The following is a 22,524-nucleotide window of genomic DNA, read 5'->3' on the forward strand; positions in this document are numbered from 1 at the left end:
CATAAGGCCTTGTGATACAGGAGATGGGGATGGTAGCAAGCGGTTTGGTTTTAATTTCCTTCTCAGGTCATTTTCAACCAAGGTTTGAGTTAGTCTTTCTGGCTAGCAGAAACAGAGATAAAATACAGTTCGGTTATATCCGCTGAGTTTGAACCATTAAATGGAAAGACAGACTCAGCATAGCCTGATTTCTTTTAATATATCTTTGCTACATCTTGCTGTACCCAATCTGAAAACTTCCTGTGACACCTGCTCAATGCTGAGAAGGTACATCTAAAGACCACAGTATTACCTGCCTACTAATTCCACAATGAAGTTGCTGAAAAATAGCAGTATTTCACTTTTGATAATAGTTCTTACGTTTCTGAAAATCCTACACTGCTCTGCTCCCAGACAGCAAAAGCCCAGGGGAGGCAATGACTGAGTAGAACCATCACATAACATTTTATCCTGAGCTTCAGGCTTCAAACATCTTTCAGAGTCCTTTTCAATATCCCTGCTTGTATTTTGCAATTAAAAGACTTAACTCTCGTACCTTGGGGTTTTCCAGTCTTGAGATGGCAGAAACTCACTCTTCTCCTTTCCTCTTTTAGATCCTCTACTACTATAACCCCAGCTTTAACCGAGAACATCCCCGGCTGCTGGAAAGGTGCCAGAGGAGAGTCGCCCTCAAACGCAGAGCCCAGCACGCACCGGCGATGGACGAAGGATGCCCCTCCAGCGGCCCCGGTGCTCAGACTGCGGGGGACCCGCGGGCGTCCCCACCCACCAAGCGATGGGCTGAAGCGGCTCCCGGCCCCGGCAGCGCCCGTCCACCTCCAGCGGCAGCTGCTCCCGCGCTCCCGCGGCCCGTCGGAGAAGCCGGCAGGGAGAGGGTCCCCCCGCTGGCCCTCTCCTTTCTGCCACCACCCGGCACCCAAACCCTGGGTGGCCTCCAGGCTGCTGCTCGGGCTCCTCAGTCGTTTGCAGGGGCCACGCTGGCAGCAGCCTCAGCTCTGCTAGGGCCAAGGCCACCCCACTGCCCCACCTGCACCTGCAGATGCCCCAGTCCTGCAGAGTGAAGCCAGCGCAGCACATCCTGGAGAGGGCAGAGTTCCAGGATGTCAATAGTATCTAATTAGTAGTGTTGTTAATAGATAGAGCTTAATAGAGTAGGTAAGAAACAGAGCCTAGTAGAGTTAGTAATAAAATTTTTTGGACATAAACCTTTTCCAGCTGTCCTGTCCTCTTTGCATAGCACAAGCCCAGACCGAGTTTATCTTTCACTCATCAAAGCAGAAGCAACAGCTCCACAAGCACTTCAGTCATTTTACCCAACATTCAAGCTGAGCTTCTTAGAAATCAGAGATCTTGCATGTGCTTTGAGAGCTTTCCGTGTTTGCATAAACTCCTCTAGAAGCTATACAAAGTGGGAACACGTATCTGACCAAAATGCACCCAATGAAACTGTTCCTTTTAAAAACACTGACACAACTCTGGGTACATCACGGTACTTAGCCAGGTGTTACAGACATCTGGGTCTGCAACCACCTCTCTTGCAGAGGACACACAGATTGTTCCTCACATCACTTTTCCAAGCCCCTGGGCTCCAAAGTGGGTGCATGAACCCTGTCTGGAGCAAGAACAGCCACTGGGGTGCAGCAAAGAAATGCACAAGGTCATCAGGCCAGGATGTGCTTTGTCAGATCTGCTATATGAACTACCCAAACACTGTGAGTACCTGGCAGCCAAGGTGGTATCTGACCAGTAACTCCCCCAACTTTGCTATCTGAAACTTCACATGTTGGGCAGAAGTCTTGCAAGGACTTCTCCAACAGTATTTTTAAAAAGCCTTTGAAGCTGAGACTTTTAATTGAATCTTCTTCTTGTGGAATTGGCAGAGTTAGGTTAACGGTTGGACTCAATCTTAACGGTCCTTTCCGACAAAGATGATTCTATGAAGATGCCAACATTTTCATCTAAGCTGGACCAGGGAAGCAGTGTTTCATGTCATGCCTTCTCCTGATCACTTTAAAATGGAATCATAGAATAATCTGGGTTGGGAGGAGCCTTTAAAGGTCATCTAGTCCATCCTCCCAGCAATGAGCAGGAACATCTCCTACTCAAAACGTGCCACAGCAGAACAGGAGATGCAGGTACCTACTGGTTTTATTAGCACCCCTGTGGCTGGGTTCCCAACCCCTTGGTGAGGGTGCTGGGTGGTGTCACCCTGCCAGCCCCGATGTCCACAGCATGGTGGGGCGAGGAGCGATGGCCTGGAGGCCTCCCTATTCTTTGCAAAAGAAAGGCCTTGTTATGTATGTTATGCCTTAAGCAGCTGGGTTTTGCAGTTTCTGACAGGAATAGATTAAGTGCTGTGAAAACAGAACTTAAGTCTGTTCCCCAAGGTCTTTGCAAAACGAAGGCATACATTTTTGAGATAAAAACATGACCAGTGTTTCTTCCTTGAGGCTTACTGTGGCCTCAGTCCCCATTCCTGATTTACTGGGCTGGAACCAAGGCAGGGTCATTCAGCCACCACTGGCCAGCCAGGGGAAGTAACAAATCACCAACTACCCCTAGACGACAACACGACTCACTTCTAGGCACTTTTGAGATCACCAACCTATTTTCCAAGACCACCGATCTATTTCTGGAACAATCTCCTTAATTAGCATGAATAAGGAGCAGAGGGAGGAGATGAGCTGCCCTATCCTACCTTGCATGCAAATGGAATAAAGTATAAAAACTCCCTCAGGACACCAGGTGTGTATGTGTGGCATTAATGACATTTCATTGCAACCACAGCCAAGAGAACAACAGGGACCATCACTGGATCGACTGACCTTCAGAGTGGTGAAATCTCACTTCTGTTACCTTTATCTCTCTTTTTCTCTCTCTAATTTTATTCTGGACACATAAAGGTAATATTGTTGTGAGTTTTGTTGTTGAAGTCTTGTTAGGTTTTATGATATAGTTACAAACTTTTGCCAAGCCACTCTTCGCTGTAATTCTACTGTGTTTTTAGCAAATTCATGATCGAATTGAACTGGTCTAGTAATTGTTGTTACTCACGGTTACCGCACAGAGCATTCAAAAGTTAACTCTGCCCTCACCCCTGAGTGGGACGGGGCAGGGGATCACTCGGTGAAGCCCTGGGTGTCGCAGCGAGGTCCCTGCCACTTGTTATAGCACTGGCAGCTGAACTCCTCGGCCAGCCGGATGGCGTCATCGATGGCCTCCAGGCTCTGTGCCACCAGCCAAGGCTTGCCGGCTTGCAGGTCAATGGCAAAGCGGAAGGGGTCGAGGTGGAGGAAGCCCAGCTTGTTCTCTCGGCGCACGCAGCGGCCCTGGCCGGAACACAGGCTCTGGCTGCACAGCTCGGCGCTGGCCGTCACGTTGACAATGTAGTGGCCCAGGGGTCCCTCCACATAGTCCTTCAGCTTCAGGCACATCTCCTGCAATGGCACATGGTGTCACAGCCCTGTGTGGGCAGAGAATGGGGGGTACCCAGGGGCAGTGGTGTGGTGCCACCCACCACACTCACCTTGGAGCTGCTGTAGATGTGGCTGCCCCAGAGGACGATGCCAGCGGTGCCCTGAGCTGCACTCTCCCCAATGGTGTTCATCAGATCCTCCTGCACACAAGGGGAGAAGAGAAGTCAACACTGCTCAAAGTTCCCATGCTGCCCCAGCAGAACTAAAGACTCCCTCAGAACAATCCATCAGCCCAAGAAGTGCCCACCATCCTCATGTCCCCATCACCTGGGAGAGGAAGTTGTCGGTGCAGTTGAAGGCGATCTGGGAGTAGGGCAGGACAGGGATGCTGCCATTGAAGACAGCAAAAGCCTCGGCCACACGGTGCCGGACGTAGGCGAGCACCTTGTTGGTGCCGTTGAGGCGGGTGGGCAGGTAGATGCTGGGGTAGAGCGCTCGGCTGCTCTCCCAGAGCCACCGCAGCTCTGCGTTCCTTTGCTGCTCCACCATCGGGCACGTCCCAGTGTAGGGCAGGCTGTCAAAGTTGTCGTTGTAGCAGTCAGGGAAGCCATAGAAACCCCAGTAGCCATCAGGACGCAGGGTCTTGCCCAGCTGCAGGGTGTGCTCCATGAAGGCACGGGCACTATGCTCAAACTGCTGCTTGGCTGTCTTGTTCACCAGCTCAGGGGACCACTGTGGGTGCTGCTGCCACACCAGCTCCTCTGACTTCTGCCGGTAGATGTCCATAGAATCCCAGTTGCGGATCCACAGCGGGCGCCACTTCTCCCAGTCGATGACAGCAAGTCCACTGTAGGCAGGGCTGGGCAGCGTGACCTTGATGTCCCTGGTGGCCTGGCAGAGGTGGGCCTCCAGGCTGGCATTTTGGGGGAGCCCTCCGTTCACTGGCATCCCCTCGGATGTGTAGTAGGGGAGAAGCCCCAGCTCCTTGCTGTAGAAGAGGGTGATGTCCTGCCCAATGAAGAACTGCTGGTCGTTGGCCAGCACGTCAAAGACCTCTAGGTTGAGGGTGACGTTGTACTTCTCAGCGCAGTTCTCAGTGGGGATGTTCCAGATGGTGATGAATGGGCGGTTGATGAGGACAGGGCCAGGCCTCCCAGCGTGGGCTGGGGCGGGCAGGAGCAGCAGGAGGACGCAGCAGAACCACCCCGATGCCATGGTGCCAGCGGGCGCAGGATGGTCCTGGAGCTGCCTCAGGAGAGCTGAGACCTGAGCAGACCTCGATGTTCTTACCCCAGCCCAAGCAAGGGCCGGTGTTAATCCACAGCCCCGTCCCCAGGCAGTGCCGGTCACCTCTCCCACCGCCTCGTGTGAAGTCCCCAGAGTCAGCAGCAGCCAGAGCCCAGGCCCAGTTAATGTCGGGCCGCGGCGGGCCCGGCCGAGGAGGAATGCGCAGTCAACGGCCGCTGCCGGGGCGGCCACGAGCTGGGCTGGAAAGACAGACGCACACGGGCGGGGTGGGGGGGCAAGGCCACGGTGACGGACACGGGCTGCGCTGGGCGGGCGCCGCTGTGGCGGTCAGGGTGTCCGCCATGGGACGGCAGCAGGGAGGGCACTGCGGGAGGAAGCTCACAGCGTCAGGCAGGGCCTGGCGGGACAGCGCCCGGGAGCCGGGGCGGCAGCGGCGCGAACACCCGCTGCCCAGGGCCGTCTGTGCCGCGGGGCTGTGCCCGCCCGGCCCTGCGCACTCGACGGTGGCGCCGCGCGCCCGTGCCCGTCCCTGGGGCTCCGGATCCTGGCGCGCGCACGGACCGCGGGGCGGAGCCAAAGGCGGGGGCGGGGCCACACGAGGGTAAGGGCCACTCGCAGCCTAGAGGCGGAGCCTCGCGCGGGTGGTGCCTGCAGGGGGCGTGGCCAAGGGGCGGCCCCGCGGCGCCTCCACGTGGGTGGCCCGGCCCGGCTGCATCCCGCGGCTCCCGCCCGGCGCCGCGCCGGCACCACCGGGAGCTCTAACCCCTGCAGCGCCTTCCCACAGCTGCACACCCACCCCCGGGGGCCCCACCCCACAGAGGCCATGCCTAGGAGCAGGGATAGGCAACACTTAGGTGACCTGTTTCACACCCCCCCTCCCGCCCCAAATCACCCTGCACCCCACTCACACTCTGCCCAGCTTTATTCGAGGTAAAGCACTTCGGTGTGGGGCAGTGCACAGGGGGTCAGCACCATACAGCACCTGCTCCCTGCCCCCATGCCCCCCCTCACCCCTATCCCTCTCCTTATAACAGAAGACGGCCCCCTACTCACCCACCTACCTTGCCCTCCATCTCCACGGGGGGTGCCCGCCCCACAGCAGGGAGGGCAGAAGTGGGGCAACCACACGGTGAGGAGCAGCCCCCCCATAACAAGCTGCCACACAGGCAGGGTAGGGATATCTTTAAGTCCCCTACACTGCCACAGAAAAGGGATGTGGGGGGCACCAGCTCAGTCCAGCAGGATTAGCACCAGCTTACAAGCAGCAACAGCACCCCAAGTCCCAGTGGTGCCAGGGGGTCAGGGGCATGGCTGCGGGGGCTGGCAGGCACCTGGCAGCCGCTGCCCTGCCAGCCCTGGTAGCAGTGGCAGTGGAAGTGGGTCCGTAGGAACAGGATGTCAGCAGAGGATAGCTGGCCTTCTGCCCAGAAGAGGGGGTGCTGGGGGTGGTCTCCATCCCGGTGTCGCAGCTGGAAGCTGGTAGAGTTGAGGTGGAGGAAGACATCAGCTGTGCTGTCCTGGCGCAGGCAGCGGCCGCGGCCCTGGCACAGCGCTGTGCTGCAGAGCTGCGCCGCTGTCGTGACGTTCACGATGTAACGGCCCAGGTCCCCCTCCAGATAGTTCTTGATCATCTGACACGAGTCCTGGGAGAAGTGGAACATCAGGGTTGTGCTGGGCTGCCCCAGAGAGAAAAGCATCCCCTTGGAGAAGGCATCCCAGACTTGAGACACTGGGGGCAGGTGAACCTCCACTCATCATCTACCTACTCAGGTGCATGCTGACCCCAACCTACCTGGTCTTTAGTGTCATCTGCGTCCCCCCAGAAGATGGCCCCAGCTGCACCCAGCGCTGCGCTCTCTCCAATGGTGGAGATCAGGTCTGACTGTGTGGACAGAGTCTGGTTAGTGCCCACAGATCCCACACGCACCCATATCCTGCCAACATGGTGCACCCCAAAGAGCCCACCGCAGAGTCAGAGGAGCAAGAACCATCCCCGCTCCAGGCCACGAGCAGAGAGGACTGTACCAGCTCTGTAGTGACAAGGTTCCCGTCCCCCAATTTCTCCTCTGGGGCCAAGCCAGCACACCACAGGGGCTGTGAGCTGCTGAGACCCAGGAGTCCTGTGCCACCTCTCAGGCACTTCCCTGGTGATGGTGACCATTGGTGCCAGTCCTGCTGCCAGATACCTTGCCCATATGGCAAGGGTGGTTTGTGGCACCCAATTATCCACCCACAGAGGGGCTGAGCTGGGTGGCCCCACATCATGGCTCTCTTTGGATGGTGGGACAAAGGGCCAGCCCCACACCAAAGGATGCTGTTCCTCAACCCACGTGTGGACAGCCAAATCATGATGTGCTGGTGACACCATGAGAGCAGCCACTGGCTTCCAGAGCCGTCTCCCTCTGTGGCCAAAGATGGGACAGGGGCAGAGGGGCCAGCTCAGCCCACTCCAGAGCCCAGGTGCCTGGGATGACCACCTCCTAGTGGCACAACCCTACCTGGCTGAGCACTTCCAGTTTGCGGCTGTAGGTGGGCCGGGTGTAGACAAAGACAGGCAGGGAGTAGCCGTCGTGGTGCTGCTGCGAGATGCGCATGGCCTCCATCACCCGTGCCCGCACAAACTTGCGGCTGTTGGGGGTGGAAGCCAGGAGAAAGTCGAGGTAGATGGATGGGTAGAGGGCCATGCTCTCCCTCCAGAGCCATGCCAGCTGGTCATTGCGTGTCTTCTCCACATCTGGGCACTGCCCGGTGTAGCTCTCCTTGTTCTTGCTGTAGTCATGGTTGTAGCAGTCGGGAAAGAGGTAGAACCCCCAGAGCTGCTTGGGTCGGAAGCTCTTGGCCATGCGCAGGGTGCTCACCATGAACTGCCGGGCAGCCGACTCGAACTCAAACACGGCCTGCTTGTTCAACTCCTCACGGGACCAGGTGGGCTGCCGCTGGTACACCAGCTGCTGAGACACTTCCCGGTAGATGTCCTTGGGTTTCCAGTTGCGAGCCCAGATGGGCCGCCACTCCTCCCAGTCAATGACGGCCAGCCCCTCCTTGGCAGGCGAGCGGATGTACTTGTTGATGCCATCCCGGAGGCGGGCGAGGTGCTCAGACAGGCTGCTGTTTTGGGGGACACCACCGTTGATGGCCACACCCTGGTGGTTGTAATAGGGGTAGAGCCCCAGGCGCTCCTTGTAGAAGATGGTGAGGTTCTGGCCCACGAAGCCCTCATTGGGGGAGGCGTCCAGGTCGAAGAGGCTGAAGTCGAAGGACACTTGGAAGCGGGGCTTACAGTCCTGGGTGGGCATGTTCCAGGCCACCAGGAAGGGTCGGCGGGTGAACAGGGGGGCGGCTGATGGCTTCTCAGGGGGCTGCCGGGCCAGAGCCAGCAGGGCAAGCCAGGGCACGGCCACGGCCACCGTGCAGCCCCCACGCATCCTGCCCAACGGGGGCCTGGGAGCAGCGGGGAGAAAGGGGGTCAGCAGCAGGGTACAGGCTCTGCCCACACCCCCCAAAGCAGCCCGTGCCCAGGACAGCGGGGTGCCGGGAGGCGCTGCCGGCGCTTTCAGGGGCTGGCTCCTGAGAATCCCGGTCCCAAATGGCTCCTCCCGGCTCCGCTCCTGACCCCAGTTCCCCCCGCTCTCAGACCCCCCCACCCGCCGCTCTCTCCCGCTTCCCGGCGCCCCCGCGGGTGCCGGCGCGGCGCCGCCTTTGTTCGACACCGGCACACAAAGCGCCGGGGCGCGGCCCCCAGCGGCCCCGCTCCCCGCCCGTCCCACTCCGCGCCGCGCCGGGCTCTCACCGAAACTCACGCCATGCCCCGCCGCAAGCTCCCACCGGCACCACCTCCCCCCGCCACCCGCTTTAAAGCTCCCGGCGCACACCACCCGCGGGGGCGCCGCTCCCCGCCCCGCCAGGCCCCGCCCGGCCGCGGCCAGCCGGAGTGGCGGCGCGGACCATCGCGGGACTTCGGGGGAGCGGACCGGCGGTGGACCCCCTGCCACACATACACCTCCGCGGGGCCGCGGCACCGGGCAATGCGCGTCACCCCCCAGCCCGCCGTGCTTGGTACGGCCCGGGAGGCCACGCCCCCTACGCGGCGGAAGGGGGCGGGGCGGAGCCACAGGGACGCCGGCAGGGGGCGCCGCGGGGCGCAAGGGGCTGCGGCGCTGGGCTGGGCGGGAGGGTCCCCCAAACCGCGGTGACCCCGGGACGGTGCCCCCAGGGTGGCGGTGACCTCAGAGCAGTGGTGGCCCAAGAACAGCCCTGACCCAAGAACAGCCATGAGCGCAGGATGGTGGTGATCCCATGATCATAGTTACCCCAAAATGGTGGTGTCCCCAGGATAGTGTCCCCAGAGTGGTGGTAACCTCAAAAGACTGGTGACCCAAGAACAGTTGTGTCCCCAGGATGGTGGTGACCCCAGGACGGTGCTGTCCCCAGGACAGTGGTGATGTCCCCTAGGATGGTGACACCCCTGGTAGGCTGGTATCCCCAGGGTGGTGCTATCCCCATGGCTGTGCTGTGCTGGGCAGGATGTCCTGTGCGGGGCCAGGGCAGTCGGTGCTGCTGACTCAGCCACGGCCTCCTGGGTTTCCTGCCCAGGGGGAACAAGAGGGGCTGCAGGCGCAGCAGAACCAGGGGAGCTTCCTTCCCAGGGCGCCGCCGAGGCTCTGGCGAGTCCCCCCAGACGAGCAGCAGAAGCGGCCGTCCCCATGTCCTGCCTGTCCCCTGCCTGCTCTGGCCAGGGCTGGCCCTGGTGGGCCAGGGGCCATCAAGGTGTCCCTGTGGAGGAAGTGCTGGAGTGCGAGGGTGTGCCGGGCTGGGGGAAGGAAATGGGGCTGAATCTGCGGAAGCGCTCCCCAGCCGCCCGCCGGCTCTCCGGGGAGTGGGTGGGAGCACCAAGCCCGGCATTGTTTGGTGCCAGGCCCCGGTGCCGAGCCCAGGGCCGTGGGCACCCACAGATGGCTCCAGTTAGCGGGACCCAGTCGGGTGCCAGATTTCACGGTGAAGCTCCCGTGATGAAGGTGATGGTACCACCAGGGACAGGCACAGTGTCTGGGCTGGCCACTCGGAATCCAGGCTGCACCCCACAGCTCGGCCTGGCCTGTGGGCAACACCGGGCACCGGCCAGGAGAGGGGCAGGGGAGGTCGGGCAGCGGCCGGGCGTTGGCTGCCAAAACCCTCGGGAGAGATCACAGGGAGCCAAGAAATCCCAGCGCTGGCGGGCGCTGCCCTTCCCCTCCGGGCAGTAAACAGGCTCCCTTCGCCAGCAGCAGAAATGCCTAAAATTTTCCATCCTCCGCAGTCTCACGCGCCAAAGGTTACTGGCCCTGCCGCTTGTGGGGTGGCTGGAGGGGTCACAGCTCTGCTGCTGGGAGGGCTGAAAGTCCTCAGCACAACGTAGCTTCTCACCACTGTCCCCCCGTGAGGACTTGACATCACACACCTCAGTTTCCTTCCTCCCTTCCCACTGGGAATACCCTGCATTTTGGAAGGGGGCAGCTGGACGCATTCAGCCTCCTCTCTCTCATCTCACCCTGCTGAGCACGAGATGACGTTAAGCTGTTCTCAGCTGGGCACAAGAGTGGAGAGGGGCACGGGGCAGTAGAGCTGGACAGCAGCTGGGGTGAGCCAAGCAGTCGAGGTGGCCACATGGGCAGCCGGGTGGCTGTGAATCCCTCACAGGTGCTGGATAACAGGGCATTAGTCATATTTACTCATGCTGAACAGGTCTGGGCAAGGTGCAAGAGGAGCTCAGCTTGGGGACAGAGCGACCGCAGGGCCAGGAGGGGAGGTGGGCACCTGCCTCTGCCCAGACTGGGGGAGGCAGGCACAGCCCGGCCTCACAGGCAGCAGGAGAGAGACTGGGATGGCTCCGGTGGACACAAAATTGGTCATGGGGCTGGCGAGCCACAGCCACCACCTTCTTTAACGTCATTAACGCCTTCACAGCCAACCAGTCCCCCTTGAGGTCACTATGATCTGTCCTTTCAGGGGCTGGGGCTCCTATAGATCAATGGGCAAAAGTCCTAGAGCCTTGTCCCCCATAAACCAAAGCGCTGTCAGGACACACCACATCACTCACTCTCATTACAGCTTTCATCAGCGGCTTGTTTCCAATCCAGCTTGCACAGAGGAAATGATGAGAGGTGGTGGTGGCCACAGGAAAACATTTGCAGGGCTGCCGGGGGCAGGATGCAGGGCACAAAGTGAGATCATGCTCACCCCATGGACAGCCTGCACTGCTCGGGGAATGGGCAGCATCCCAGCATGGGGTCACGCCAGGTTCAAGAAAGTCGTCAGACCCCGGTGATTAATGAGACACTGATTTGGCAGGGCAGGTGACGAAGGAGCAGATAGGCAGATCCGTCCCAATGCAGGGCTTGGGCAGAGAGATGGGAAGAGGCTGGCTGGAGCTGGGCTGCCTGCAACACCCTTGCTGCCTCCTGGCTCACTGCAGACCTCCCTCCACATGCAGAAGGAAGAGGTGCCTGAGGTTCAGCCCTGAGCTGAACAAGAAAATTACATATATTTACATAAACACAATTTAGTTATATATTTAAAGGGTGTCAAGGCAACTATGAGCAGCATCATGGCCCAACAAAGCTACCAGTGCCTGTCAGCACCATGTGGGAAACTGGAGCACCTGGAAGCAGCCCCAACTTTGCTCCTTCACCACCAGTTCAGCCACACATGCACGAACATCACCCTCCCGAAAAAACAAGGGGCTCAAAGGTGGCAAGCAGACTGGCATGTCAAAGCCCAACTCCCCTTGGCTCACCAACATCAAGACAGTTCTTGGACTTGCAGGCTCTACAAATAATTTTATTGAAATTTAACAAAGGTGGACAGATGCACTGGGAAGCAGAGGAAGGACCATAAATAGTGTATGTTTCCCAAACCCACAGGTCCTACCCACACACTAAAGGAGCAAGGAGCCTAGTGTTGGTGAGTACGGTTCGGCTACACATCCACATGGGAAAGCACAACATTGCACAGAAATCGTAAAAAAGAAAAAAAAAAAAAGAAAAGAACTGAAAGGAAAACTTCCCTTTTTTTTTCTTGCTCCAACACCACAGTGGACACAGATACTATTTACAGCGACCTTCACATTTTTAAGATCACTCCAGCTGCTCCCAAAGCCCTACTGCCACAGCAGGGCTGGAGGCTGGCGGAGGGGAGGGTGCTCGGGGGGGCTGGCAGCTTGGGGGACCAGCCTGGGAAGAAGTGGGGCAGGATGCAGCTTGTTGGCAGCCTGGGAAGGGTTGCTGCCACTCCGGTGACACGGTGGGGTGGGAGAAGGAGTGGTTTTTTTGGGGAAGCATGTTTGACACCCTGGGGGAAGGGTGGGCAGCCTGCCAGGGAGGACAAAAGCATCCTCGCTAAGCCTGTCTCAGTCTCTGCCCCACCTGGGGTTCAGGCCCTGCCTTCTCAGCCAGTTTTTGGCCGGTATCCAGGCAAGGGGCTCCTGTCAGGGCAGGCAAACAGCACCGGCCCCATCCCCACTCCTTCTCCGCCTTCCCCTGTACCCGAGGTGGGTTCTGTGGAGCTGCCTGCACCCTCAGACAGCCCAGCTACAGCTTTATCTCCTCTTGCTGGAGACAGCAGCTCCTGCTCTTCTCCAGAGCCCTAGGGATGCCCTTCCCAGTGAGATCCGGACCGGGAGAAACTCAAGAGCAGGTGGTGCGAACAAGAAACACTTCAGTGGGGTACTGGGTTAAGACAAGACTCTTTCAAGAAAGCAGTAGAACAAAAGATGTCAAAAGAAGTGCCCAGCATCACAGTGTAGATGAGCTCCCCAACAGAGCTCTGCTTCCCTGCCTGGCAGCAGCCAGCACACCCACTTCATCCTCCATGCTTTGCCTTCCATGCTCGCTCTGGTCAATGGGAACAGCGGGTGGGGGGATATGGAGGGAAGAGGTGGTGACAGGAAGACAGCAACAGCCACGCCGCTGTTATCTCCCCGGAGCTGGGAATGTGGCCCCACGCCCGGGCAGCTCTCAGTGGGCGTGGGGATGGATACATCCAACAGAGACGCCGACAGGGCTGGCGGCCAAGTACCAGCGGCTTAAATTAAAAATCGAGGTAGCGAACGTCTGAAGTGCTTAGAAAGTAAATAAGTTCTGGGACGAAAGAGGAGGAAAGCCGAGCCGGCTGCTGCAGGGAGCAGGCTCTGACCCAGGATAAAGCTGTGCCTGCTGCCCCATGGCCGGTCCTCTGCCACCCACCCACCCCAGGGCAGCCAAGCAGGGTGGCAGTGGCTCCTAGCGCCAGGGCAGGGCAGCACGGGTCAGGCCTTTCCCCGACCCTGCAGCAGCTGGCTCGAGAGCCCGGGGCCCGTGCGCAAGGGTGAGAGGTTTTTTGGTGCTGTCACAGCAACCTCAACCTTCTCAAGCAGGAGGAAAGAGGAGAAAAGAGCAGGACCTTCAGAGACGGAGCAGAAAGCCTCCCTTTAAAGTGCATCACGTTTTTCCTCCTGCTGCCAGCTGGGACGCGGGAGGAACTGTAGTTCACATCGCCAGGGAGATTTCCAAGCCAGGGCAGGCACACCGACCGATTGTTTTTGGGGGACAGGGAAGGAAGAGATTATTTCCTTCCTGTTCGGCTCTGTCAAGGCCCACCCCACCGGGAGGTAAGTTCAGGACGAGAGCAGGGGGTGAGGATGGGGGTGAGGCACCTTGCCCAGCAGCCCAGCCCCGCAGCGGGTGAGGGGCAGTGCTCGGCAGGAACCAGCTTGCTAATGGGGGAGGTGAGCCTACTGCAGAGCTGGGGACCTCGCTGCCACCAGCAGCAGCCACAGACCACAGAGATCTCCTGCAGGCAGAGGGGCTGCAGGCAGCAGTGAAGCCAAACTCCCCAGAGCCACCATAAGCAGGGAAACGTACAGGGGGAAGGGACTGAGGTCCAAGATAGCGGCATCTGATCCCCGTCCCCTTTCCCAGGGGAGGGCAGCAGCCAGCTGAATGTGCTTCAAATCCACCCTTCTCAGCCTTCATCCTCCATCAACAGACCTGCCCCAGGGAGCATCACGTAACACCCGTGTCAAGCAACACACCGCACCACTGGCCATCAAACCACAGGGCCCCAGGGGTCTCGGGGCCTCGGGCAGTGTGGTACCATGCCCTGGCTCTCCTTGGGCCGCATACCTGAGAAGCGGGGATTTCCTCTGGTGAGAAGTACAGGCTCGCTCTCTCTTTAACAGCTCAATCACAGCAGCTCATTTGCAGTTCCAGTTACTCATCAAACATCAGCTAGAGGCTACAATAAGTATTTTAGTCTTCTGACTCAAGCGAGGATGTTTTTAAGCAGTCGCTGCACAAGGTCACCCATCTCCTGTGAGGAGCACTAGCCAAGCCCAGCCTGGTCTGCTCCGTCCTGCCTCACCTCCGGGCAAGGGGAGAGCCGCCGTCCCCGCTGCGCGCCCAGAGTCCTCCTTGGGTGGGAATACGACTGGGGCTGGTGGGGCAGGGCCTCCCACCCGCAGGCAGCAACGTCTGGCGCCTCACACCTCACAGATGATCACCGGGAAATCCACGTGAATGCGAGGGTGCTCTAGTTTCACGATGCCCTGAAAGAAGAGTCAGAGACATGAGCAGAGGAGACCGCCAAACAACAACCCCAAGCCCTGCAAGTCCCCTCGTATGACAAAGGACACTGCGCCCCGTGAGGAACGTGAGTCCATAAAGCCACTGTGTCACCAGGTACGTCTGAATAGCAGCATGCAAAGCAACAGCACTTTGTCCTTCGAACTCGTCCCTGGAGAGCAGAGGGAAGCATGCCTGGCTGCCACACACAGCAGGTCTGGAGCTCAGCAGCGCGAGAAAGGAGGGAGCTGCTCTGCCAGGCACTGCCCGTGCAGCAGCTGCTGCGTGACTGGCAGATATTGGCCGTCTGGGCTTTTCATCTGGCACCTTTCATTCACGGGATTTAAAAGAATGAAAAGAGCTCTCTGAGAGCAAGCAGCCGGGGCAGCTGGCACACAAGAAAAGCAGCTTTCTATCCAGAGGGGAGGCTGCTGAATGCATGCTCCCTCCACGCCAGCTACAGGCAGCTTTCCCATGCTCTGTCCAAGCCTTCTCCTGTTACAGCAGCTCCAAGGGGACCTGCTGGCAGGTGGGGGACTGAGGGTGGAAGAGGGGCTTGGGGCTGGGCCTGTGCTCACAGAGCCAGAGAAAAACCTGGGCTAGTGAAGGGCTATTTAGTGCCCATATCTGCTCTCTCCAGCTCAGCTGAGACTTCCAACAGAGTGAGTTTCAACCCACGTCCAGGAGGGCCAGGAGACAGTCCCACAGCTCAAACCTGCCCCTGTGAGAACACCAGCCTGGGGAGCAGCACTGAATCCTTCCCTGCCACAAAGGCCTGCACAGCGCTCAGAGGGGTCTCACCCTGCCGGGGGCTGCTCACCCCTCAGAGGACATCAACAACTCACCCCAGGTGCTCACTAGAGCCCTGTCTGTCTGCTTCCTTAGGAAAGGCTCCTGCAGGGTCTCTCTCCAACCCTGGTTTGATCCTCTCTTTTCTTCATTTATGCCCCCAGAAACTTCCCTACACGCAGGCTGTCCTTCTCCTGCACCAAGACTCTCAACTAGTGTCCCAGCCCCTGCCCAACTTCACCCCACATGCTCATTTTAAAAGAAGACTTTCGCAAAGAGGTGTGAAATGCACAGCTGTCAACACCAGTGTCACTATTGAGTGGCCTGGGGGTACATGTGTTCTCATGTCAGCAGGCGATGGGCATTGGCTGCTGCTCCTGAAGCCAGGGCCTGGCTCTCTGCAACAACGTGACACTGGCTGAGCAAGCGCAGCACCCCACACCTTGGGGAAGGTGGTCAGTGATGGGACGCTATGGCTGTGCAGGGCTGCTTAGCACTCTGCAACCCATAACACACATCCAGCTGAGCAATCCTCCCCAGCCTAGCAGCTCTAAAGGGCTGGGACAGCTCTTCTCTCTGGAAAGGGCGACTGGAGAATGTCACTAGCTCTCTCTTTCCTGCCACAGCCTCACTCAGTGACATGGGTACGAGCCAGGACAGAGACAGGTCACAGCCCTGAGGCAGAGGTTGATGGAGAGCAGAAAACCTTTGCCTTCCTGGCAAGGAGATGACCCGAGGGAGAAGGCCCACATGCAGGAGCTCCCACAAAGCCAGGGCTTCAGCTGTCACCATGGCACTTTGGCACTCGCTTTCCCACACCCTACCTGAGGTATCAGGTTCTTGTGGATCCTCTTCAGCTTGGCGCGCTTCCTCCCATTCTTGGTAACGATTGTCTCCTCATAGAACTCGTGGGCGAGATCCCCATCCTCATCATAGTACATGGAGCTACCGAGAGGAAAGGGGAGGCAGGTAGGCCAGAGCCTGCCGACAGCAGCCGCTCCCCGGGCGGGGCGGGGCGGGGCACCCCCGGCCCTCCGAGCCTGCAGGACCACCCGCTGCCGGGGCAGCTCCCCCGCCCCCCGGAAGGCCAGGGCCCGTCCCCCCGCCCCGCCGGGGCCGGTGCTCGGACCTTCCCGGCCTGACTCCGCGGCGGAGCCTCCACCTCCCGCCCCCGCCCTCTCACCCGCGCCGTGTGAACACGAAGGGGGTGGCGGCGCGCGCGGCCCGCGCCCGGGCCAGGGCCTGCTGCCCGCCGGAGCCCTCGGCGCCGCCGCCGCCCGCCGCCGGGGAGGCGAAGGGCCACAGCCCCCGCGACTTGGAGCCGCTGGCGCCCATGGCAGCGGCGGGGGCGGCGGGAGCGGGGCCGGGGGGGGGAAGCGGCCCGGAGCCGCCCCGACCGAGCGCCTCCCTGCGTGCGGCGCGGCGACACTTCCGGCGCCCGCGATGGCCCCCACGTGACCCCGGAGGGCGGAAGTGCCTGCATCACGTGAGACCGGCGCGGGGCGTACGCTCCTCCCCGCCTGGCGGGAACCCTAAGGCCGGGGGTTCGAGCCCCGTCGCCGCCTAATACCATGTGCCCACGGCCCAAAGGCACGGGGGGCTCCTCGTGGCCCTTCCCACCCCATCCTGTTCCGCTCCTCGGGCCAAGGACACACCACAAGCCAGACCTCGTCACCTAAATGCCTTTATTAGTGCTCAACGCCCTGCTTCCCCCCAGCAACACTTGCTCCCCTGAAGACATCCACTCCCCTGGGGACACTCACACTCCCTGGGAACACTCAATTCCCCATGCGGCCACTCACTCCCTGGGCCAGCCCCATGGGGGCTGCAACAGCCCAGTGGGTCCCGGGGTGCCCCTCTCCACCCCCCCTCCTCGGTGCCCCACCCGCCGGCGGGTGCGGGTCCTGGCGTGCTGGCTGCTCACTGGCGTGGGTGGCGCGGTCACCCCGGCGTGAGCGTGGCCAGCGCCTCCTGCATCTTCTGGCGGCAGCGGGCGTAGCGGTGCCGCAGCTGGCGCACGTGCTCCTCCTCCTCCCGCTGCAGGATGCGCAGGAAGTTGTGCAGCTCCGGCAGCGTGAAGGCATCCCACTGCGGGCATGTGGGCTACCATCACAACAGGGACGTGGTTCCCCCCACCACAGCCACGTCCCCTGGGGGGTGTGGGTGCCTGCCCCCGCCCCATCCCTGTACTTACATTCACCTCCCCAGTCTCGTTCTCCTTCAGGACGAAGCTCAGCACCTTCTCGCTGGGACCGGCCAGCAGCCGCAGCCGCAAAGGCTGCTCCTCATCGGCCAACTTCCGCAGGTACACTGCAACGGCAGCCACCCGTCACAGGGGGACATCCCCACAGGGACACTGCCACTGCGGGGACACCACTGCCACAGGGGACACTGCTGCTAGAGGGATGCTGCCACCATGAGGATGCTGCCACTAAGGCGATATCATCACCATGGGGGACACCACTGCCACAGGGGACATGCTCACAGTCATAGGGGACACTGCCACCAAGGGGGATATCACAGCTACAGGGATGCTGTCCCCATGGGGCTACTGCTGCCCAGGGGAAGCTGCCACTATGGGGACACTGCTGCAAGGGAGGACACTACCACTGTGGGGCACACCACCACCCTCGGGACATCACCACCATGGGGTCACCGCTGCCCAGGGGAAGCTGCCACCACAGGGACACAGCCACTGCTACGGGGACAGGGCCACCCCAGGGCACTACCTTGCTCATCCTTCTCGGACCTCTCGAAGAGGGCGAACTTGCGGGGGTTGTCGATGACGGTGAACTTGCGGAGGAGGGCGTCGATGACCTCGCTGGCGCGGGTGTGTGAGAAGATGTGCAGGTGCTTGATGGTCCCCTTGGGCAGGTAGAAGGACGTGCGGCGCTTCACCCCCTGGGTGCGCGGCCCCGACCGCCCCGCCTGCAGGGAGGGGGCCCGCTTGGTGGCCGGCACTGAGACGGGGCGCACCAGCTTCAGCTGCACCTTGATGAAACCGGTGTAGGAGCCGTCCTTGTTCTGGGAGACACCAGGGTGGGGGGGAACAGTGTGGGTGAGTGGGACCAGGGCAGGGCACTGTGACCCCCCAGCCCCACGCTGGCCCCATACCAGGCTCATGAAGAGGTTGCTGTTGATCTGGCTGTTGTACTCCTTGATTCGCTGCTCCACCTGCGCCTGGTCCAGCTCTGTCTTCTCCCACTCGCTGGGCTCATCCTGCACGACAGTGGCTGGGTTGAGCAGCACTGCGGCCGGGGGGGACTGCTCTGCCCGCCCCAGCGTCCCACTGTCCCCAGCCCTCCCCAAAACACCAGCTGACGCACAGGCGGGCGGTTGCGCGGGGTTGCATCAGCCCAGCTGGTGCTTAGTGGGGCCATGCCGGGGAAGCACAGCTGAGCTCATCACAGCTCCAGCCCTGCTCCAGGGACACCAGCACTGCCACCAGCCACCCCCGAAAGCCCTCATCCTCAGCTCCATCCCCTGGGCCACAGGGATAGGTGAACTTGTTGCAAAGACATCTGGGGGCCGGGTGTCCCCTCCCAGCACCCCAGATCAGAGAGGAGTCCCTGAGGCAGAGTGCCGGCAGCTGCCAGCCCAGCACCAGGGCGGTGCGCCAGGCTGGGTGCCCGTGGGGACACCCTGGGATTCAGGGTAGGAGGGCAGGTCCAGGCTGGGGGTGCAGCCTGCCCGTGCCACCGGAACCCCACTTCAAAGTGCCAGCCCTGCACAGCGGGGACCCAGGTGTCCTGGCTTAGCGTCCCCGCTGCCAGCACACACTAATGAGTATTTACATGGTGCTGCGGAGCTGCGTGTGTTCCCACAGTGCCGTGGGGCTGGGGAGCACCCGGCCCCAACAGCCACACCACGGCATGCAGGCTCTGCCAGATGCTGCTGGGGTTCCCACAGCTGTGAGGCTGCCCGAAGGGGGCTCAGCCCGGCACCACCAAAGCACTGTCCACCCCCTCTGGAGCAGCTGCAGCCCCGGGAAGCCGTTGGGCTGCTATGCCGGGTGCCAAAGCCCTGCTCACCCCACTGTGCCTCGTTCACCCCACAGCACCATGTCCAACTGGACAGGGCCACCCTGCCCCACAGGATGGCCGCACTTGCACTTGCCCCACAGCAGTGCCATCCCCACCTCCAAGACAGGACTGCCCACGCCTCACACTTTGCCCACGCCGAGATGACAACTGACTCCACACCAAGCCCACCCTCACTGCCCCCCAGCACCCTGCCCCGGGGGGGGTGCACTCCCCGGTGACGTCATCCCGTCCCCCATGAGGTCACGGCTGGCGGCCGGGGAACCGACCTGGCGGCGCCGCGGGCGGCGGCCGAGGGAGGTGCGGGCGGTGTAGAAGAGCTCGGGCTCGGAGTCGGAGTCCTCCTGGCTGCAGTAGCCGCTGCTGGCCGTGCTGCCCCCCGTGCCCCCCGCGCCGCCCCGCCGCAGCGCCAGTGCCGCCCCGCAGCGCCCGGCCCCGCCGCCCCCCGCCCCGGCCACGGGCACGGACGCGGCGGCGGCGGCCACAGCCCGACCCGCCCGCCCCGCGGCCCCGCGGGCACACGGGCACACCCGGCCCCGCGCCAGCCCGGCCGGCCCGCGGGCTGGGGCCCGGCTCAGTCCGCTCCCGGCTCGGCTCAGCCCGCTCCCGGCCCCGCTCCCGGCTCGGCTCAACCCGGTCCTTAGCCCGGCTCGGCTTTGCCCGGTGTCGGTCCCTATCTTGGCTCGGCTCAGCACAGTCCCAGTCCTTGTCCCGGCTCAGCTCCGCCCGGTCCCTATCGCGGTCCCGGTCCTTGTCCCGGCTCGGCTCAGCCCGGTCCCTATCGCGGTCTTGCGCCGGCTCGGCTCAGCTCAGCCCGGTCCCTATCGCGGTCCTGTCCCGGCTCGGCTTGGCTCGGCTCAGCCCGGTCCCTATCGCGGCCCTGTCCCGGCTCGGCTCAGCCCGGTGCCGATCGCGGTGCTGTCGCGGTCCCGGCTCAGCGCGGTCCCCGTCCCGGCCCCGCCCCGGCCGTGGGGCTGACGCGGGCCGGGGGCGGCGCGGCATGGTCCCGCTTCCGGCGGTGATTTCATCCGCGCCCGACGCCGCCCGCCGAAACCCGCCTGTGCCCCGGCCCGACTCAGCATGGCTTGGTATGGCACAGAACGGCACAGCCCGGCGTGGCACAGCAGACGCAGCCCAGGCTAGCCTAGCACCGCTCGGCACGGCACGGCATGGCAAAGCAGAGCATCACCCAGCCCAGCTCAACACAGCCCAGCATAGCACAGCATGGCTTAGTGCAGTCTGTCATGGCACATCCTGACACAGCACAGCCCAGCAAGGCTTAGCACAGCCCAGCATGGCCGAGCTTGGCACAGCATGGCTTGGTACAGCCAGCCGTGACACGACATGGCCTTACACAGCACAGTGTGGCACAGTGCAGCATGGCCACCCCCCAGCCCAGGCAGACCCCGCATTGGCCGACTCCCACCCCCACTCTCCCTCGCAGACACAGGCCAGGCCCTACCACGTTGGTGTCCTTCTCCAGTGCCTGCTCGGTGCCATCGTTCTCGTCGCTGCTGCCCAGGGGGCCACTGCAGTCCAGTCGCACCAGGGCCCGGCACCGATAGTGGCAGGTGAAGCTACAGTCTGGGGACGGGAACAGGATGGGGGTCAGCAGGGCCACCCATCCCTTGGCACCCCAAATCAGGCTGGTGGTATTTCAGAGTGCTCCGTGCTGGGTTCCTACTGGGGCCATATAACCACCGGGGCCTGGCTCCAGGTGCCAGGATTGGCTGTGCCAGGGAGGATACCGGTCCCTGCTGGGGCAAGGGCTGGTGTGTGGTGCCAGCACTGTTGCCCAGTACCCTTGCCTGCACCACCACTGGTACTGGTACCTGAGTGCCTGGGATGCCACCATGCCTGGTGCCAGCTGCCTGCCCACGCTGTGCTATGCCAAGTGGCTGGCCAGCACCACGGTGCCCATACTCCCTGTCTGGGCTGGGCAGTGGTGGTGGAATGACCAGTACCGGGGTGCCCAGTGGAGGTGCCTGGTATGGAGATGCCCAGTGCCCAGTGAGGCTGCCCAGTACCGGGGTGCCTGGTGTCTGGTGGGGGTAATCAGTACTAAGATGCCCATGCCCAGTGTGGGTGTCCAGTACTGAGATGCTCAGTGCCTGCTGTGAGTGCCTGGTGCCAGGATGCCCATGGCCAATACCAGGATGCTTGTGCCCAGTGCAGATGACTGGCTCTGAGATGCCCAGTGCACCATGTGTGCCCAGTACCCAGTAGAGGGAGCCCAGTGTTGGGATGCCCAGTACCCAGTGTGTGTGCCCGGTACTGGGATGCCTGGTGATGGTAACTGGTACCAAGATGCCTGTGCCCAATGCGGGTGCCCAGTACCAGGATGCCCACTGTTCTGTAAGGGTGCCTAGTACCAGGACAGCTGGTGCACGGGTTGGGGTGCCCACTACCAGGATGCCCGGTGCTTGTTGGGGGTGCCCAGTAAGGGGATGCCCATGCCTGGTAGGGGTGGTTGGTGCTGGGACATCCTATGCCTCGTGGCAGGATGCCTGGTGTGGGTGCTTGGTGGCGGGAGGCCCGTGCCCAGTGGCAGGATGTCTGGTGGGGGTGTTCGGTACTGGGATGGCCGGTGGCGGCTCCCAATGCCGGGACACTGTGTGCCTCGTCGCACAGTGCCCGGTGGCGAGACGCCCGTTGCCCGGTGGGGGTGCCCGGTGTGGGGAGGCCCGGGGCGCGGCGCAGTACTCACGGCGGCACTGGAGGCTCTTCCTGCCGCCGCCCCAGACGAAGTCCCCGCAGAGGTCGCACCAGGTGTGGAGCCCGCGGCGTCGCGGCTCGAAGCGGTGCCCGGCGCCCGGTGCCGCCGTCAGCCGCGGGTCGGGGTGCGCCCCGGAGCCGGGGCCGAGCCGGCGGGCCGGGCTGATGCGCAAGGCGTTGGTCCGCTCCAGGCGGCCCCGGCCCAGCCGCGGCTCCGGCTGCAGCTCCCGCAGCTCGATGAGCTCCATGGCCCGGCGGCCGCGGGCGCTGCGCGGCGGCGGGGCGGGGGCCGGCACCGGGGATGGGGCCGGGGCGGGGACCGGGAGGGGCCGCCCCGTCCGGACACCGCGGGGGAAACTGAGGCAGGAGCGGGGGCGAGCCGCGCAGCGCCCCGGGGTCCCGACCACTGCCCCCGGTCCCGGCAAGCCCGGCGGGGCGGGCTGGAGGCGGGGATGAGGCTCCCGGAGCCGCTGCTGTGGAAGCAGGGGCCCCGCTCCAGCAGCCCTGCTTGTTCTGCCACCTCTCCCAGGACCGGGGCAAGCCTCACTCCGTGCCTCAGTTTCCCAGCGGGGAAGGGGCCTGGGGAAACCTCTGGCAGCAGGTGACAAGCTGCCAAAGCCCCCTTGGAGAGCCTCTATGCTCGATCTGGCTGCAGCCCCAGCTGAGCAGCCTGGGCTCCGAGTAAACTCCTCAGGACTGCTCGGCCGGAGCCGCAGCTGGATTGAAATGGTTTCCTGCTTG

At 62.0% G+C, this 22,524-nt stretch overlaps 4 protein-coding genes across 4 annotated transcripts; all 4 read right to left on the reverse strand.

Annotated features, from left to right (window-relative positions):
* Window positions 1–2,259: 2,259 nt before the first annotated feature.
* Window positions 2,260–4,727, reverse strand: HYAL1 (hyaluronidase 1). Its single transcript, XM_080350710.1, has 3 exons — window positions 3,744–4,727; window positions 3,527–3,616; window positions 2,260–3,437 (listed from the first exon to the last, which is right to left on the reverse strand). The coding sequence occupies exons 1-3, from the start codon at window positions 4,629–4,631 to the stop codon at window positions 3,120–3,122; spliced, it is 1,296 nt and encodes a 431-aa protein (XP_080206836.1). The 5' UTR covers window positions 4,632–4,727; the 3' UTR covers window positions 2,260–3,119.
* Window positions 4,728–5,722: 995 nt separating this feature from the next.
* Window positions 5,723–14,142, reverse strand: HYAL2 (hyaluronidase 2). Its single transcript, XM_080350791.1, has 5 exons — window positions 14,040–14,142; window positions 13,802–13,913; window positions 7,163–8,105; window positions 6,457–6,546; window positions 5,723–6,307 (listed from the first exon to the last, which is right to left on the reverse strand). Exons 3-5 carry the CDS (start codon window positions 8,087–8,089, stop codon window positions 5,909–5,911), a joined length of 1,416 nt encoding a protein of 471 aa, XP_080206917.1. The 5' UTR covers window positions 8,090–8,105; window positions 13,802–13,913; window positions 14,040–14,142; the 3' UTR covers window positions 5,723–5,908.
* TUSC2 (tumor suppressor 2, mitochondrial calcium regulator) lies at window positions 11,451–16,450 on the reverse strand. Its single transcript, XM_080350792.1, has 3 exons — window positions 16,212–16,450; window positions 15,853–15,973; window positions 11,451–14,223 (listed from the first exon to the last, which is right to left on the reverse strand). Exons 1-3 carry the CDS (start codon window positions 16,361–16,363, stop codon window positions 14,158–14,160), a joined length of 339 nt encoding a protein of 112 aa, XP_080206918.1. The 5' UTR covers window positions 16,364–16,450; the 3' UTR covers window positions 11,451–14,157.
* Window positions 16,451–16,969: 519 nt separating this feature from the next.
* Window positions 16,970–22,092, reverse strand: RASSF1 (Ras association domain family member 1; the record flags this gene model as incomplete). Its single annotated transcript, XM_080350407.1, has 6 exons — window positions 21,776–22,092; window positions 20,531–20,652; window positions 18,143–18,247; window positions 17,758–18,052; window positions 17,223–17,338; window positions 16,970–17,116 (listed from the first exon to the last, which is right to left on the reverse strand). Exons 1-6 carry the CDS (start codon window positions 22,029–22,031, stop codon window positions 16,970–16,972), a joined length of 1,041 nt encoding a protein of 346 aa, XP_080206533.1. The 5' UTR covers window positions 22,032–22,092.
* Window positions 22,093–22,524: the final 432 nt, after the last annotated feature.

Source organism: Nesoenas mayeri, assembly GCF_963082525.1.
Source record: "Nesoenas mayeri genome assembly, chromosome: 10".
In the NCBI taxonomy this organism is placed as follows: domain Eukaryota; kingdom Metazoa; phylum Chordata; class Aves; order Columbiformes; family Columbidae; genus Nesoenas; species Nesoenas mayeri.

Bases quoted from the DNA above. Each gene is read 5' to 3' on its own strand.
- HYAL1 (XM_080350710.1), bottom strand. From the start codon at position 4,631: ATGGCATCGGGGTGGTTCTGCTGCGTCCTCCTGCTGCTCCTGCCCGCC. The intron at 3,617-3,743 runs GTGATGGGGACA...CCTTGTGTGCAG, and splicing joins CCGACAACTTCCTCTCCCAG to GAGGATCTGATGAACACCAT. The intron at 3,438-3,526 runs GTGAGTGTGGTG...GTGCCATTGCAG, and splicing joins ACATCTACAGCAGCTCCAAG to GAGATGTGCCTGAAGCTGAA.
- HYAL2 (XM_080350791.1), bottom strand. From the start codon at position 8,089: ATGCGTGGGGGCTGCACGGTGGCCGTGGCCGTGCCCTGGCTTGCCCTG. The intron at 6,547-7,162 runs GTAGGGTTGTGC...CTGTCCACACAG, and splicing joins AACTGGAAGTGCTCAGCCAG to TCAGACCTGATCTCCACCAT. The intron at 6,308-6,456 runs GTAGGTTGGGGT...CACTTCTCCCAG, and splicing joins CAGATGACACTAAAGACCAG to GACTCGTGTCAGATGATCAA.
- TUSC2 (XM_080350792.1), bottom strand. From the start codon at position 16,363: ATGGGCGCCAGCGGCTCCAAGTCGCGGGGGCTGTGGCCCTTCGCCTCC. The intron at 15,974-16,211 runs GTGAGAGGGCGG...TCCTCTCGGTAG, and splicing joins TTCGTGTTCACACGGCGCGG to CTCCATGTACTATGATGAGG. The intron at 14,224-15,852 runs GTAGGGTGTGGG...CTCTTCTTTCAG, and splicing joins ACAAGAACCTGATACCTCAG to GGCATCGTGAAACTAGAGCA.